This window comes from Strix uralensis, chromosome 9 (assembly GCF_047716275.1).
Source record: "Strix uralensis isolate ZFMK-TIS-50842 chromosome 9, bStrUra1, whole genome shotgun sequence".
In the NCBI taxonomy this organism is placed as follows: Eukaryota; Metazoa; Chordata; class Aves; order Strigiformes; family Strigidae; genus Strix; species Strix uralensis.
In genome coordinates this window covers 5,994,314-6,009,283 of record NC_133980.1, presented here as the reverse complement: position 1 = coordinate 6,009,283, position 14,970 = coordinate 5,994,314, and the positions used below count along the sequence as shown (strand labels likewise).

The following is a 14,970-nucleotide window of genomic DNA, read 5'->3' as shown; positions in this document are numbered from 1 at the left end:
CTTGGGATTTTCAATAGTCTGCATAGCTGAGACGCCTGAACACCGTGAAGTGAGTTAGCACACAGGGAGCTGATCTTTCCCAGTGGATACAGGTCTGTAGTGAGCTGGTAGTTTCAGAAATTGGGATAGGACAGCTGCTTCTGGTGTCAGAAAACCCTAAAACCAACCTGGAGATCCTTTCCGTTTGGGAACAGAAACGTGCCCTCCATTCCTGCAGGGAAAGATGCTTCATCATAGTGTTTTGTGCATTTTTTTCCTACTGTAAATGTTTTCTAATGTGGTACTTCTCATGGGCAGAAGGATTTTCCTGATGTTCACTTTAAGGTTTTCTTCTCCTAATCTTATCCTCTTGGCTCCTAGCAGCACTCCGTGCCTCATTCCGCCCTGTCTGAATCATTTGTATGTTGACACACTGAGTCAAGCTTGTCCTCACAGCCGGTGGCTGCTCAGCTTCTTTTGAATGAATCGTTAGTTTTGTTGACCAGCTTTATCATTCCCCACCAAAAGGACTCCAGTTTGCATATGTCTTTAGTGTATACATATCGGTGGATGGTCCCTTATATTTGAGGAAGTATAAATTATATTGCAACAGGTGCAAGCAAAGGTGAGCAGGAAATGATAAGGCAAATGGAGAGTTTGCCCCATGAGGCAAGACAAGAAGAGTTTGGTTGGTCTAGCCTACAGAGGTGGCGACCTCATATATTAAAAAGAATCATCAAAGCTAAAGAAATTCAGCATAAATGCCATGAGTATGTTTAAGCTAGAAACTAATATTTGCCAACGAGGAAATTAGCTTCTAGGGCAGACAAAAAAAGATATAGTGAAGTTTGATGTACGTATCAAATGATTGCATCGTAATGTTGTATCACGCTGTTGCCTACAAGTAAATTGTGCTGGATGATGCAGTACGACCTCTCCTCTCGTGTCTCCTGTTGCCCTAAAATGAACAGGAGCACGCTAGTCCTCTGTGTTCCTTTTTGTTACTGAACTATGCAACATCCTGCTGACAGCACGGCTTTGCTCAGCCTCCAGCAGTATTTCTGACCAGTATGGACAAAAGGGGTGGGAAAACAAAGAGCTTTTCTTCAGGTAACCTGATCTAGAAGGTGACTCAGCCTCTTCTAACAACAGCTGTGTCAGGGCCATGCAGTGGTTAGCGTGCAGTATCGACGGCTGTGCTGCCACTTCCTGATCTCTGCCTTGTGCATGATCTAAGCTGGGACATGATCAGAGCATTTAAATGGACTTCTCAAACCCTCCCACAAAAGAGAGGCCAGGGACAGCAGGCTGACATTGGGAGACAGTGCAGAGGCATCAGGAAAGAGCCCCCACACCACTTGCACAGAGCTGCCACTGTCAAACTGATGAAGACAGAAACTGTTGAAAGAAAACTGCATGGAAAGTCCTATTAGGGAAAGAAGTGAGGTTTTGTTTGTGTGTCATGGCTCACTTCTCCTGCAAGCCCTGAAACTACTGTAAAACGTGAAAGAGATTCTCAAGCGTACCAATGGAAAAGACAGGTATGTTTCTTTGTTTAAAAAAATGCCACTCTACAGCTTGAAACAGAGCCGGGGTAACCAGCATTGCTTTACAGCTCAGTAAATGTGCATGTACATCTATGTCCATTGTTTTGTATAATTTTTGTATTTATAAGAAATACAGCTGTTTAAGGCTATTAAGAGTAAGACTTTAAACAATGCATCAGCTTTTTGCAATTGTAAGTGCTCTGCCCTTGAACACTTGTTCATGGTGGATAACTTCCAACACAATAAGAAAATTTACATACCTATATATACATCAGTACCTATACACACACAAAGAAAAGTATGTGTATGTAAAAACTACATTTGCCTTATTTTGACATTTTCCCCCTGACCTGACTCTTGCTATAATAAGATGAAAGCTATCTGTGCAAATTTCTGATACTTATTCATGTGATTCTCTTTTTTGGAAAGTTGATGCTAGTGACATTCTGTATAACTAAAGGTTATTAAAATGATTGAGTTCATGCACTCAGTGGATGACAGCAAATTGTGGAATGAGTTCTGTGTGTGGCTCTGTACTGGGGAAGGAGAAATCTGTGTGAGCACAGAAATCCCTTCATGAGCTCCGGTGTATTACAGGATCAAGGTCTGAGCACAAGCCATTCCCCCTGCAGCCGAAAGCACACAGTAGGACTTGATACATATCTTCTCCCCATAGCCCTCACAAAGCAAAAGTCAATGAGTGCCTGCTTAGTTTTTATGACTGCTCTATTAAAAACATGTGTGTGCGGGCAAATGCTAGAATTAAAACTAAAGAAAGAGCATTAAATTAATGTTTAGAGAAAAACAAAGCAGCCTCAGAATCACTGGATGATGCTATAGCTTGTGTAGTATGAACAGAAATAAGGAAATCATGTGTATAAATTATAAAGTCAAACTTTAATTTACCTGTGAATTGGTCACTGAAACTGAGGTCACTGTAGTACTGAACTGTTCCAGACAAGCTGTTTGGGGGTTTGTTTCCTTCCAGCAGCATCATGCTCCCAGTGTTCATAGCTACAATATCTGGTTGTTTTCTGCACTATCACTTCAGCTTTGCTCTAAGGTTAATGGGGTTTCATTTGCATGTTCCACCCTCAGCTTGGGAGCATGTGACATTGTTCAGGCAAGAATGTCCTTGTACTCCCTGTTGCACACCTTCCTGACTGCTGGACTGGCTTTTGGCATGAAGAATCACTTAACCTGGCATCCCCTCAGAACAGGGACATCTCAGCCTTGCTTCTTTGATGTGGCCACAAGACTGTGAACTGAACCTGGGGATTAAAGGACAGGGAAAGCATCAGGTTAGCCCTTCAGCACTTGGTGGCCAGGTGGGGTGGCTTAGGGGCAGTCTGTGTTAACAAGGCAGCAGAGACTGATACTTGTACCATGGAGAACTGGGACCACTGAGTCTTCTGTGCTAATACTGAGCGTTACCAGTTTATTTTGAGGGAGGAAAAATGAGTTCAGAGTCTGGTCTTCTAAACAGTGCTTTTCTGATATTAGTGTGGAGGGAATGGTAGGAAATTCTCAGTGAATCTGCCATTATGAAAGAAGATAAGCAAGAGTAAACATTACTGAAACTAAATCTTTCTATGTCTGCTGATCCCCTGAAAGATGACATTCATTGCTGCCAGGATAAGCATGAAGAGGACATCCTGAGGAGTTCCCCATTTGACTTTGTTATAAAACAGTTCCAAGGGAAGAGGTCCTCTCCTGGAAAAAGAAAAGAGCAGCCTTCATCCATCAAAAAATTCTTCAGGGGCCTTGACTTTGGGAAATCTGAAGGCAAGAAGGACAGAAGGGAAATTGAAGAAACAGAAATAAACAACTCTGGAGCTGATGATCAGAGTGAGAAGCAAGATCTCTCTGTTGAAGGTAATGTTATACAATAATGAAATACATGCACATGTGTATATAATTTAATTTCATAGAAAATCAGTTGCTTTCCTTGCTAGCCAGAATCCTGTATTTTGCTGTCTATAGTTTATACTTTAGCCAGGATTTGCTTCTGATTGGGATGTTATCCGTTTGATAGGTGCCGAGCGTGGAGTGAGATCCATGTTGCTGAGGAAGGATAAAGCTTTTGGGTGACCCCTCTCTTAATCTCCAGTGTGAGAGGTCAATGCTGGAGTCAGCTCATTAGTTGCGGAGCTTATTTGTTTTCAAAGCCAAGCTTTGAGCAGTAGCTTGGCCTGTTGTATTTAAGATTGGTCTCTGTCCACACTGCTGCTAGAGCAATCTGAAGCCAACAAGAGCAGATGTTTTCTACCACTTGACACTGATGAGGGGGAGGGAAAGGGAATGGAAATTCATCATGTATGTTATTTTGTGCACACAGGAATACTCTTTACATCCACACCAGAGAAAATGAGACTATTTTTAAAAAGGAGCTGGAAGGTGGGGCTTAGAACCCCATCCTTTGTCCTAAGAGTTTTGGGTAGGTTTGGGGAAACAGTGAGAGGACAGCTACTGAGAGTGGGATTGCTATTTTGTGTAATTTTTGGCTGCTTTTTTCCAGCTATAGGCATTAGGTGAAATTACTGATCTGTTAAAGGGTTTAGCAATGAATGTAAATGCAGTTTTCCTTGCTGCACAAACTGCGTGGAAGAAGAAGGTAAGTGGGAGTTGCTTTGCAAAGCCAAGAAAAGCAGGAACTGCCTTACACAGACGCTCTGAAAATGAACACGGGCTGTCATGAAGGAAGCAGCAGGTTCACCACACTGGTGAAGAGGGCCACTCGGTGCTAGCTGATCAAGTACAGACTGTATTGCAGCAGTGTGGCTGCAGTGCAAGCACACAGAGGTGGCTATACAACTTGTGCATGCAGAATAGCTGCAGTTCGGAGTTTTGCATGAATTTCGTGTCCTTGAACTGCTGGTGCAAACATCCAGAGCCACTGGCATAAGGTAGCGTGGAGATGTGCAAGAGGAGATTCTTTTCTCTGCATCAGGAGCTTTGTAGTGATCTTATCACTCGGGTTATTGGTCCACATTGATCAAAAATAGAGTCCAGTTTACTGACAGATTTAGTTAATTTCCTAAAATCTTCACCCGGCAGCCGCAGTCAGGTCTTGCACATTGTGTTAGTAGCAGAGGTAACCAGGGCCCTATTTCTTTGTTACTCAGATGGACTTTCACATCTCATTTCTGAAGCGGAGTCACCATCTGGTGAGCAGAGATTTAACCAGTTCATGCAGAAACTGGGAAAGAAACCCAACAGCAAGAATCTGGATCTAAATAATTGTGCATTAAGTGCAGCAGATGTAACAGAACTGGGTAAATACACATTTTATTCAACTCTGCACTTCATACATTTCTTTAATTCTTATTTGCCTATTCAGTTATTCTCTCTTCTCTTTTCCCTTCCCTTTCTTTTATACAGGCCTGGTTTTATTTAACATTTCATCTGGTGGTCCCAGATCCCTGAGAAATGTTCATTAATAAATTACATAAATTATATAATATATATAAAAATACAAAAATCCTACAGGTTGGTGAAGATGATGAATGTCCTTACACTCAAACTACAGATAAGAAAACTGAGGTACAAATTGTCATGGCTTTATAATGCTGCATTGGTTGTAGACAGCATCTCTGTATTAAGATGTATTGACATCCAGGATGTGCAGACAATATGCAAACAGAATACATTTTTTTTTTTTTTTTTTTTAACAGCTTCTTTACTGCCATTTCTCCCAGAGCTGGAAGAGATCAGCCTGTCCTGGAATGGTTGTGTGGGTGGAACTCTGAATGCTCTCACTGTTCATCTTCATCATGTGAACCTGTTAAAAGTCCTTCGACTTAACAGCTGCAGGCTGACAGCGGAGGATGTCACCTCCTTAGGTACACAATTTAATTTACATTTACTTCCAGACAGCTTGGGTCTAATGTAATCCATCTCCTCTCTTCCTGCATCCTATTCCCGCTGCTTCCACAGTGGGTGATGTAAACTCCTGCTGTGAAACAGTAGAAAGAACTTGGACTTAGGAGTGACCTTATACATTTGGGTAGCTCTGCCGAGTCCATTCCTCAGTGTATGAAGCTTTCACATTCAGAAGGGAACAGAATTCAGTCCTAATAGCAGGAAAGCATGTTTTCAGTTTGGATTAGGTGGTTTTTGGCTAGCTTTAATATCTAATGGTAGACAGAAGAACTGAAGCAGAGTCAGTCATAATAGGGTCAGCTTAGGTCTTCATGCTCCAGGACAGATGAGTGCTCATCACAAAAAAAGTTATGGTCTTTTGGAGGAGACTTAAAACCAGAAGTGCTGCCTCAGAGCTTTATGACTTCTTTTTTCAAGTCTGGGAGAAGCTTATTCCTCTGCTTACTTCTTTGCTTGGAATGCCTGCAATGCTGCTTTCTGCAAAGCATGAGATTTAAAGGTTTTAAAGTGGTGTTATGCACTCAGGTTCTGACACTGAGTCACTTACCTCTGGGCCTGGAGTTTACTCTGGGGTGGGTCTGTGATACGTGTCTAAAAGAAGGGCAAACTCAATCAACTAGGAATTATAAAAACTACTGCTTATTTTGCCAAGTTCTAAAAACCAGTCTGAGTTATAAAGCTGGGGTTTATGTCGTTCATATTCAGGCTTTTTCCAGGAAAGGTTCAGAAATACAATGACATATATGGTGATAGCTCAAAAGTGATCATGCTATCTGTTGGGGAAGAAAAATGCATCTCTGCAAAAGCTGGTGAAAATAATCAGTCTGTTTCTGATCAGGGTAAAATCTGTGTTTCATTTTCTATCAGATTTCTTCAAATTTATTTCATTGTTTTTCCAACCCTTTTCTCATACTTTTTTTCTCTTGAGTTTTATTGGTTATCTTTCCAATTGATTTATCCTGCCTGGTTTTTCTGTGTTGTTTCCTTCCCCCTTCTGGCTTAGCCTCTGCTGAGACAGACACAAAACTGATCATAGGACTTAAATTTCCAGTCAAATTGTGATGCCCAACACACATGGAATAGCAACAGTCAATTTGCATTGATTTTGCCTATGATTTTGAAAACAGCACGTGTATTTAGGCCAATACTGCCTGTTTTACTATGTCCACATCTATCTGTGGAAATATGGCTGCTTGTAGACTCGATGCATTCTGTTTAGAAATCAAGTGCCTCAAATGTAATCGTAATACCAACCTCTCCTATGTGATTGCTCAGAGCTGTGACTGTGAGAGGTGGTAGGAAACCATTCCTGGAGTTACAGTCCTTTATTTGTCTTCTGGGTGGAAAATGTGTCTGGAATGCTAGTCCCCATGTCAAACAGAAACGGGCTATGCTGCAGAGGCAAAACCACTTCTCAGCTCTAGAGCATTGCTCAGTATTCAAGACTGAAGCAATAATTTAAAATAAATGCAAAAATAAAAATTAAGACATGTCCTTCTCTCTCAAACCTAGATACTCACAAGAACAGAAATAATTATTTTTCTATTATAAATCTTTTGTGAAGAATTAATTATGAAAACACAGACATGAAAGGGTTTTATTATTAAAATACAATTTTCAATTATTAGGTTGATGACAAGACTTTAGATCAAAAATTTATGTATGACACTTTGAAATTGCATTTGCATATGGTCTGATTAATTGATCTTTCTTGGGAATGAATTTATGCAAATATACATCTGACTCCCTACTCTACAAAGGAAGTTAGGAGGCTGGATTTTGCAGTGGGATGTTAGTATTAGAAAGAACTTTGTCAGATTCACATTGGCAGGTACATCAAGGCTAATTTTTCTGAATGTAATCAAAATCAGTGTTGTCTGCCTTGAAATCATGGGAAAGTTTGGGTCAAAAGAGTGCTCATCTTGATTCCTTATGAAGTGAGTCAGAAGTTCCTCTCAGAAATTAAACTTTTATGTTTCAGAAATAGTTGTGAGAGGACTTAATTCCTCCTCTCCAAAATACCCTGTGGACACAGTACTGAGGACGTTGGAAGCTTGCCAAATAAAATAGAGCAGAACTACACAGGACAATAAATTCAGACTTGTCACTTGTATTGATTTCCCTATAGACTAGACTTTCTGGGTCCTCGCATGGGTCTACAGCGATGGTCAAACAGTCTGATGAGGATTTGGCAACCTGAATAAATTTCAGGTCTGTGTGTACTGTGACTTGTGATCTGTATTGCTCTTCAGACAAGGTGAGAATTTATACAACGTTGCTGCAGTAGCAACAATTCATGGCATACACCAATTTTCCTGGCAAGCCATTCAGGATATAATAATTTGAGAATTAAGTGGCTAACCTTCCTCTTTAATATATTCCAAACCTGTATTTTTGTCTTGCACTGAAATTGATACCCAGAATCAATCATCTTAGACTTCTGTTACAGGAGAGGCATTTGAAGTTGTTTCTCAACTGGAAGAACTGGATTTATCATGGAACAGTAACATAGGTGGAAAACTATCACTCCTGACAAAAAAACTCCAGAAAGGATGCAAGTTAAAACTTCTGAAAATTACAGACTGTAACCTGACGGCAAAGGATGGAGAATCCCTTGGTATGTGTATCCGTCCAGCTGGACTGAGACTGCCTTCACAAAATGTAACTTGTTTGACTCAGATGATGGCTATATTGAGCTCAATGCTAGTGGAAAGTTAATTTAATGCAGGCTCTGCATTATAACAGTATTTACCACACAGTGCTGGAATTTAATGGACTTTCTTCCAAAGAAGAAAGTTGTTCTCTCTAATCAGGTGAGGTAAAGTTGCTCTCTCTAATCATGTGAGGTAGGGTTGAGAAGAAGAATAGCTCAATCTAAACTACAGTCTGTCTGCCTCAGTGGTTCAGGGCTGCTGGATCCTTTGAGACCCTGAGCAACTCATGTGTGCCAGAATTTCCACCACCGATTGCTTAAAATTAAGCAGCTGAATATGTAGTTAGCCATGGGATGGGAAAGAAGGCCTGAGGGATGGGAATTTAGGCTGAGCTGCCAACCACTGATCACCCCTCCCCTCTCTCTGCTCACTATAGCTTAATCCTGTGTGGTCTTTTGATCTGATTCTGTGTTTTTAAAGACATTTTCTCCCTAAAGAGAAGCCCCTGTGCCCTCATCTCCACTGTAGGAGATGGCCCATATGCAACATACAGTCCTATATCTTTTAATTAGTTTTTTTTCTCTTTGTATTCCTGTTCTTTATTCCCTTGTGTTTTTTCTAACTGTCCTTGTATTTTTTCACCTATATTTTCATAGATATATTTCACAGATTTTCTTGATTCCTATCCAGTCTTTGTTTTGCTGTATTTTTTAGGTAGAACAACAACTTAGTAAGTCTAAACCACACATATAGGCAAACCTAGCCTACCTCTTCCCGTTTGTCATGATGCTATGTTTTTCTGGGGTTCATCTGTATATATTCCAGACAATTACCAATTCTGGTTTTCTTTTTTTTTCCCAGCTGAAATTCTAAATGTGATCCCAAACCTCGAAGTATTAGATCTCTCTATCAACAAACACATCGGCTGCAGTGTGAAGGTTATTGCTCAGGATCTGAAAAATGTGCCAGGCTTGAAAGAGTTAAACTTGCACATGTGTGGATTAAAGCAAGACAGCCTCCAGGGCTTAGGTTAGACTTTATGTTCAGAAAGACTTTCATTCTGAATAAATTGTACATCTGAAAACCATTTAAGAAAGGCAATGAGGTGGGATTTTGCTGATGGCTTGGCAGTATTAATGGGCAATCGTTATTTGCTGTTTGAAGATTGATAAAAGACTACAGAGGCTTTCAGCGGGAGTAGCATTTATCTTCCCTGAGCTCGAGCCTGTGAAAGTCAGTGGGGAGAGTCACCCTCCACACCATTTATCTGAGACACATCTTAGGGTAGATTAGTGGCTCTCTGGACATGCGTCCTCTCTCCCCAGACAGAAGATAGGCAAGGGCACAGGCAGGCTAGCTAACTTTTAACAAGCTAATCCTGCTCTCAGAGGGAATTCCAAATTCACCATTATCACTTAATGAGTGTCCAGTGAAGCCATATGAAATGGGCTTATGATTTGTGTCTCTCCCTAATGGAGGTCTCATCCATAAGACAAAACAACTGGCACTAATTAGCACATCCAGTAGTAATTTCAGCAAAAGGTTGAGGATTGAATGGATCTGGGGGAGGAGCTGACCTCACCTTCACCTGCTCTTTCAGAGAAGAATGGAGTTGCATAGATGGGGAAGCTTTGTGGTATTACTGTATGTCTGCTGTAATTATACGCTGAAGCTTAGTCTAAGAGGTTTGCCTGCAATACCTTGTGCAAACTTTGATGTTAAAGTAAATAAATGCTAAAGCCATGACCTGTGCTGTTGTAGCAGCTGGTGACCAGCATGCTTCCTTTTCCATTTCAGACGATGCTTTACAGCACCTTGCAGAACTAAGAAAACTAGACATATCATGTAACAAAGAGATTGGTGGTGGCTTTAAAGATTCAACAGCTCATTTGGCCAGCTTGAAAAATCTTGAAGTCCTTGATCTCCACCAGTGCTGTGTAACAGAAGAGGACATGACCATTTTATGTAAGGACATGTTGAGGAAATCCATTAAGAATCCTAGGTTTTGACTCAGGAAAATACCTCAAAGGCGTAAGAGATTCTGCCTAACCTAGTCTAGCAGATCTCAGTACTTTTTTCATTAGGCAGTTTGGAAGTGCAGTGTGGAGGATAGCTTTCTTGATCAATATGGAATGATTTTTTTGCTGAATCAAAGGAAATCTCAGTGTCTGATCCTATGTGGACCTAAGGACTTGAATCCGCCATGATTCAGACCCATGATGGGAACATAGGAACTGCCATCAAGCACTGCTTTCTTTTGATAATCAGTAATTTTGGAAATATCCAGGGACAGTTCCCCCACTGGTATAAATTGTCATGGATCCAAAGCACATATCTGCATGTAAATGTAACTGCCTAAAACTCCCTCAGTGAACTGTACATGGAGTAGAGAGTGATGTTGGATCATCTTGCACTGCTGCTGCTGTATGCTTTATAGAAAAGCTGAAGACTGCAGTTTCCAGGTTAAATTGATCCAACTTATAAATGCTATTAGGAAGGAAAAGACATTTCCCATTCAATCAGTGAGACAGGGTTTTTTTTCTCTGTGCATTATCGTAACTTTTTGACATTATTTTTTACTCTAGAATAACAATAGCAACAAAAAAACCCCCATGACTCAAGGCCTATATTGCCTACATCCTAGTTTCCATGATAAAGAGAACTTGAAAAGCTGCTGCTGAAGCATTGGGAAATGCTAACTATTAGTAATCAGTCATGATTTATTTTTAATTTATTGACTAATAGAGAATAATAACATTAATATAAAGGAGTTTCAGTTAGCAGTGAAGACATTTGGAAATAACCCCCATCTCATTTAATGTTAAAATGCCTACTTCACCTAGAAAATTTCAACAGGAAGCTGTGTTCTGACAGCCTTCCACACAGCATGTAATACCTAATTTCTTAAACATTCCTACTGAAAATGACAAGGCTATTTATGGACTAAAACATTACTCACCATAAATCTGAGTGTCAGAACTTGGCCTTGACTTTTGGATTGATTTATAAAGAAAAGAAATGATGTCAGGCAAATATACAACTACATATTTGTTCTATATTGGTGACTGTCTAATAAATATTTCATGTTTTCATAGCCCAGGTGATACCTTTACTCTCCAGTCTTCAAGAGCTGAATTTATCCTCGAATAAAAATGTAGGAATCTCATCTGATCCTCTTCTGGGCAGGCTCAGGTTTTTACCGAAGTTGAAATCCGTGACCATCAGCAATTGTGGTTTAGGTGAAGAGTCGTTTTCATCACTAGGTAGGAATGGTTTTTTTAAAGTGTGTCTATTTTCTGTGTATCCCTGTGGGACAAAGCACTTCATTCTCCTTTGGCTGATCTCCAAAGATCATGGTTACATTATACCACAGGTCCTGAGTGAAAAAGCCTGTGATGAAACCAGTGCTTTTTGGGAGCTGGTTGCAAGGGAAGACTGTTGTATGTCTTCCCCCGTTATACCTGACTGGATAAAGTCCTTTTAGACCTTTGAGAGTGAGCTTGTGTATACTCCCTAATTTTGGAAGAGAAAGGAAAACATGATTTCATATTATGCTGTAATTATAGTGTGGTTGTAACACTGCATTTGCAGTTTAGTGGGGTAAAGTTTTGACTGAAGGTTTTTCACCTCATTGCAGGTGAAAGTTTCAACAGAAACTTTCTGGGCTAGAGTTAAGCGTGGGGCAACAGAGGAACTGAGACAATGACTGCAGCAGGGGAAAAGATACTGCACAGCCACGAAGGAAAGTGCAGTCTAATGCAGGATATGTAAATTCAGCATCTTTTGCCTACTTCCTGCAAATGTCAGTGGATTAGTGGCTACACTGTCCCTTCGATAGGTGTTCCATATGGCACGTGAAGTCTAAGTACAGAGGGATCTGTTAGTTACTGTGTATTGTGCACTTATATTTTGTACTGTTTACTAGTGACATTGAAGCCTGTAGTAAAACTTGACTGACTTTAGCAAGCTAAACTGATCTGAGGTCCCTGCAGGAAGAGTACTATATTTATATCATTACGATTATGTAAGCATGTCATCATGAAAATTGGTGTTGTCAAAAAATACAGAGCGTTTCACCTTGCATGGTGAGTTCACAGCAAAAAATTGCTGTCTTTAAATTGATATAAAATGGTTTAAAAACAAGCTGTTAAATTAAATTGACTTCAGTGGGACAAGGTTAAGCCAATAATGTAAACAGAAAGACAAGAAACCCCTCCACAGAGTCCTTAAAGATTCTATAGGCAGGCCCTCCTTATATTCTTTTGTGTGACTTTTATTAAGATAAAATAAGCCATTCTAAGCACAAGTAGGCAGCCTGTTAGGAGCCTATTTACAGGTGAATTGCTGGTGAGGTGTGTGTTGAGGCCATGTTGTTTTCTGTTAGTAAGCAGAAGTTGCTGGTCTTAATCTTTTCAGCTGAGGCTGCCCTTCACCTTCCTGAACTGGAGATATTAGACCTTTCTTGGAATAAGTGCGTTGGTGGGAACCTAAAGCTGCTTTTGGGAGTGCTAAAGCTTGCAACGGAGATTCAAGTGTTAAGACTGAGCAGCTGTAACTTGGTGGCTGAAGATTTGGCTCTTCTGAGTACGTATAACATGGTATTTCCTAGCAGTCAAGGAGCCAGGGCATTTAGACCACAATTCAGGAGGGATTTGTTCCATGGGCTGAGCACGTTTTTGCATAAATCAAATGAAAAGATGGAAAATACAGCAGTTTTCTTCCCAGAAAGGGTTTTCATTTTGCTGAAGATGATGTCCTGTACATACACAGTGCAGAAGCTGAAAGAATAAAATGCAAAAAATCTTTTAGCAGCTTTATCTATTAATACAAAAAGACAGCACTTAGCAAATGTAGGTTTTGAGTCTCTTTTTAATATCAGATATTTAAAGCTGCCTCTGAGGAGTGTTATTTTGCTTGGTTCCTGGTTTTGGGTTCAGTAATTTATAGAAAATGTTCATGTTGACAGCCAGTAATACAGGCACTACCAGCTCTCACTCCATTAGGTGTGTTTCTGGAGTCAAACTATTATGGGAGAATTAAAACAAATATTTTCGCCCACCTCTTAGCAGCTGCTGAGAAATACTGGAAAATGGGAACCTGCTGAAGGAATAAATTCTAGGATCCTTTTAAAAACCTGTTTATTTTATAATCATCCTTGTGATTCTGTGGCCCTGACTCATGGGTTTTGAGTGTCTGAGATTTGGCAATAGCTGTGTGACAGCTATTAAGGCCCTGTAATCTGAAGGCTGGTGAGATGAAGCCTGAATATTTTTGACTTTACAAACATCACCCTTGATGGGTGTCTCCTTTGCCAATCATACATTAAGGATCCCAGTTCCCTTTAGGGTATATTAAGCCCATTACCCTCCCACAGTGAGAGGTGGCTGTTGTAATCATGCAACCTCATCTAGTTTTGCTTTCCTCTTTCTAAATCTCCCTGTAAAGCCTGTCTGCCCCTTTTAATTGGCACTTGATTTAACTTCCTTCCAACTGACTCAAAGGTTTTCAGGTTGCTATGCAATTTTAACCTGTTACTTCTGTTCATTTGGAATTGCCTGTGTTTTAAATGTTGTGCACTCCTTCAGCTGTGATAAAACACTTTGAGTTCAACAGCAAGTGATTTTTATGTTGCAGAGGAGTTGAATTTTGCTGTTTGACTGCTGAAAAGCCTTGAATAATATGGTATTAAAATACTACTCTTCTTACTTATAAGCTTTTAAAGCAATTGCTAGGATGTATTATTTGTGATTGTGTGTGTCATTTCTTGCAGCATTACTGACGCAGGATGGCCATCTCGCCAGATTACAGAAACTGGATTTGAGTTATAATAACAACATCTCTGACGAAGGGTGGGTCGTTTTCTGTCAAGGCTTAGCAATATTCAAAGAACTCTCAGAGCTGGATGTCAGCCTTCGCCCATCATCCTGCCGTGACTGTGGGACGTGGTTCAGCGAGTTGTTAGCAGCCCTGACAAAGCTGCCTGCCTTGGCAGAGCTGGGGATGCAAAGATGGATCCTTTCAGAATCGCAGCGGAAACGATTGGAAAGCTTTAATCAAGACAACAAAAGAAACATTCGTTTTGACTGTTGATGGAGGTGGAAGGTTTCTGGAAGGCCTTTCACAAGCAGCACATGAACCAAGTATTATTTGTCGCTGACTTAGAAGACTGCCCAGTTTTTAGTAATCTCATCTCTTGAAATAGTTCCACAATTATAGAAAACTGTTACTTAACCTTCTTCATGCATAGATCGTTCCATTTAATAACATATTCTTTCAGATTCTCTGGGCTGTGCTTACACTATTGTATACACTTAACCTTCATGTTGTGAATACTGCAATGACTACTGTCAAAAGAGCTGGGATGATTTCAGATGGATGCTCTGCAGGTTTGCTGACAGAGGGAAGGGGCTGGGTGTGTGCTGGATGCCAGTGGGCGGGCAGTGTGAATGTGGCCTCATGTATGTAAGGAAAATGCCTCTAATGTGAATATACTTGAAACCTCTATGTTTTAAATTTTAGTTTCTTCTCCCCCAAAGCTTTTGCCTCTTTATGAATGCATTAAATCTACGTAATTGCGAGTTTTGGAAAGCATCCCAACAACTCAGGATTATATATTAATCCAGTAAGGAGAACACTGAAGGAGCTGTTCTGCCCCTGCTCTGGCCCCTGGTGCCATCTCATAGTGTAGATGAGTCCTGTGTACAGAGTCAGCATAAAATCAAGGTAAGAAACAGTTGATTGGTGTCTTTGCATGTCTCAGGGGCAATGTAAGTTAAATCGGAGAAATGTCCTGCTACCTTAGCAAGGATTTTGGATACAGAGCAATCTATAAGCGTTCTGGATAAGGCTGTGCAAAGACTTCAGGATACTTCAGGGATGCCCCTGCTCATCCTGACCTGTTTCAGCCT

At 40.5% G+C, this 14,970-nt stretch overlaps 1 protein-coding gene across 1 annotated transcript; it reads left to right on the top strand.

Moving 5' to 3' along the window:
* Positions 1 to 3,051: 3,051 nt before the first annotated feature.
* LRRC31 (leucine rich repeat containing 31) lies at positions 3,052 to 14,654 on the top strand. The gene is made up of 9 exons (XM_074878165.1): positions 3,052 to 3,401; positions 4,652 to 4,801; positions 5,201 to 5,368; positions 7,858 to 8,025; positions 8,924 to 9,091; positions 9,860 to 10,027; positions 11,158 to 11,325; positions 12,479 to 12,646; positions 13,833 to 14,654. The coding sequence occupies exons 1-9, from the start codon at positions 3,119 to 3,121 to the stop codon at positions 14,150 to 14,152; spliced, it is 1,761 nt and encodes a 586-aa protein (XP_074734266.1). The 5' UTR covers positions 3,052 to 3,118; the 3' UTR covers positions 14,153 to 14,654.
* The last annotated feature ends 316 nt before the right edge of the window (positions 14,655 to 14,970 follow it).

Bases quoted from the DNA above. Each gene is read 5' to 3' on its own strand.
- LRRC31 (XM_074878165.1), top strand. From the start codon at position 3,119: ATGTCTGCTGATCCCCTGAAAGATGACATTCATTGCTGCCAGGATAAG. The intron at 5,369-7,857 runs GTACACAATTTA...CTTCTGTTACAG, and splicing joins GGAGGATGTCACCTCCTTAG to GAGAGGCATTTGAAGTTGTT. The intron at 10,028-11,157 runs GTAAGGACATGT...ATGTTTTCATAG, and splicing joins AGAGGACATGACCATTTTAT to CCCAGGTGATACCTTTACTC.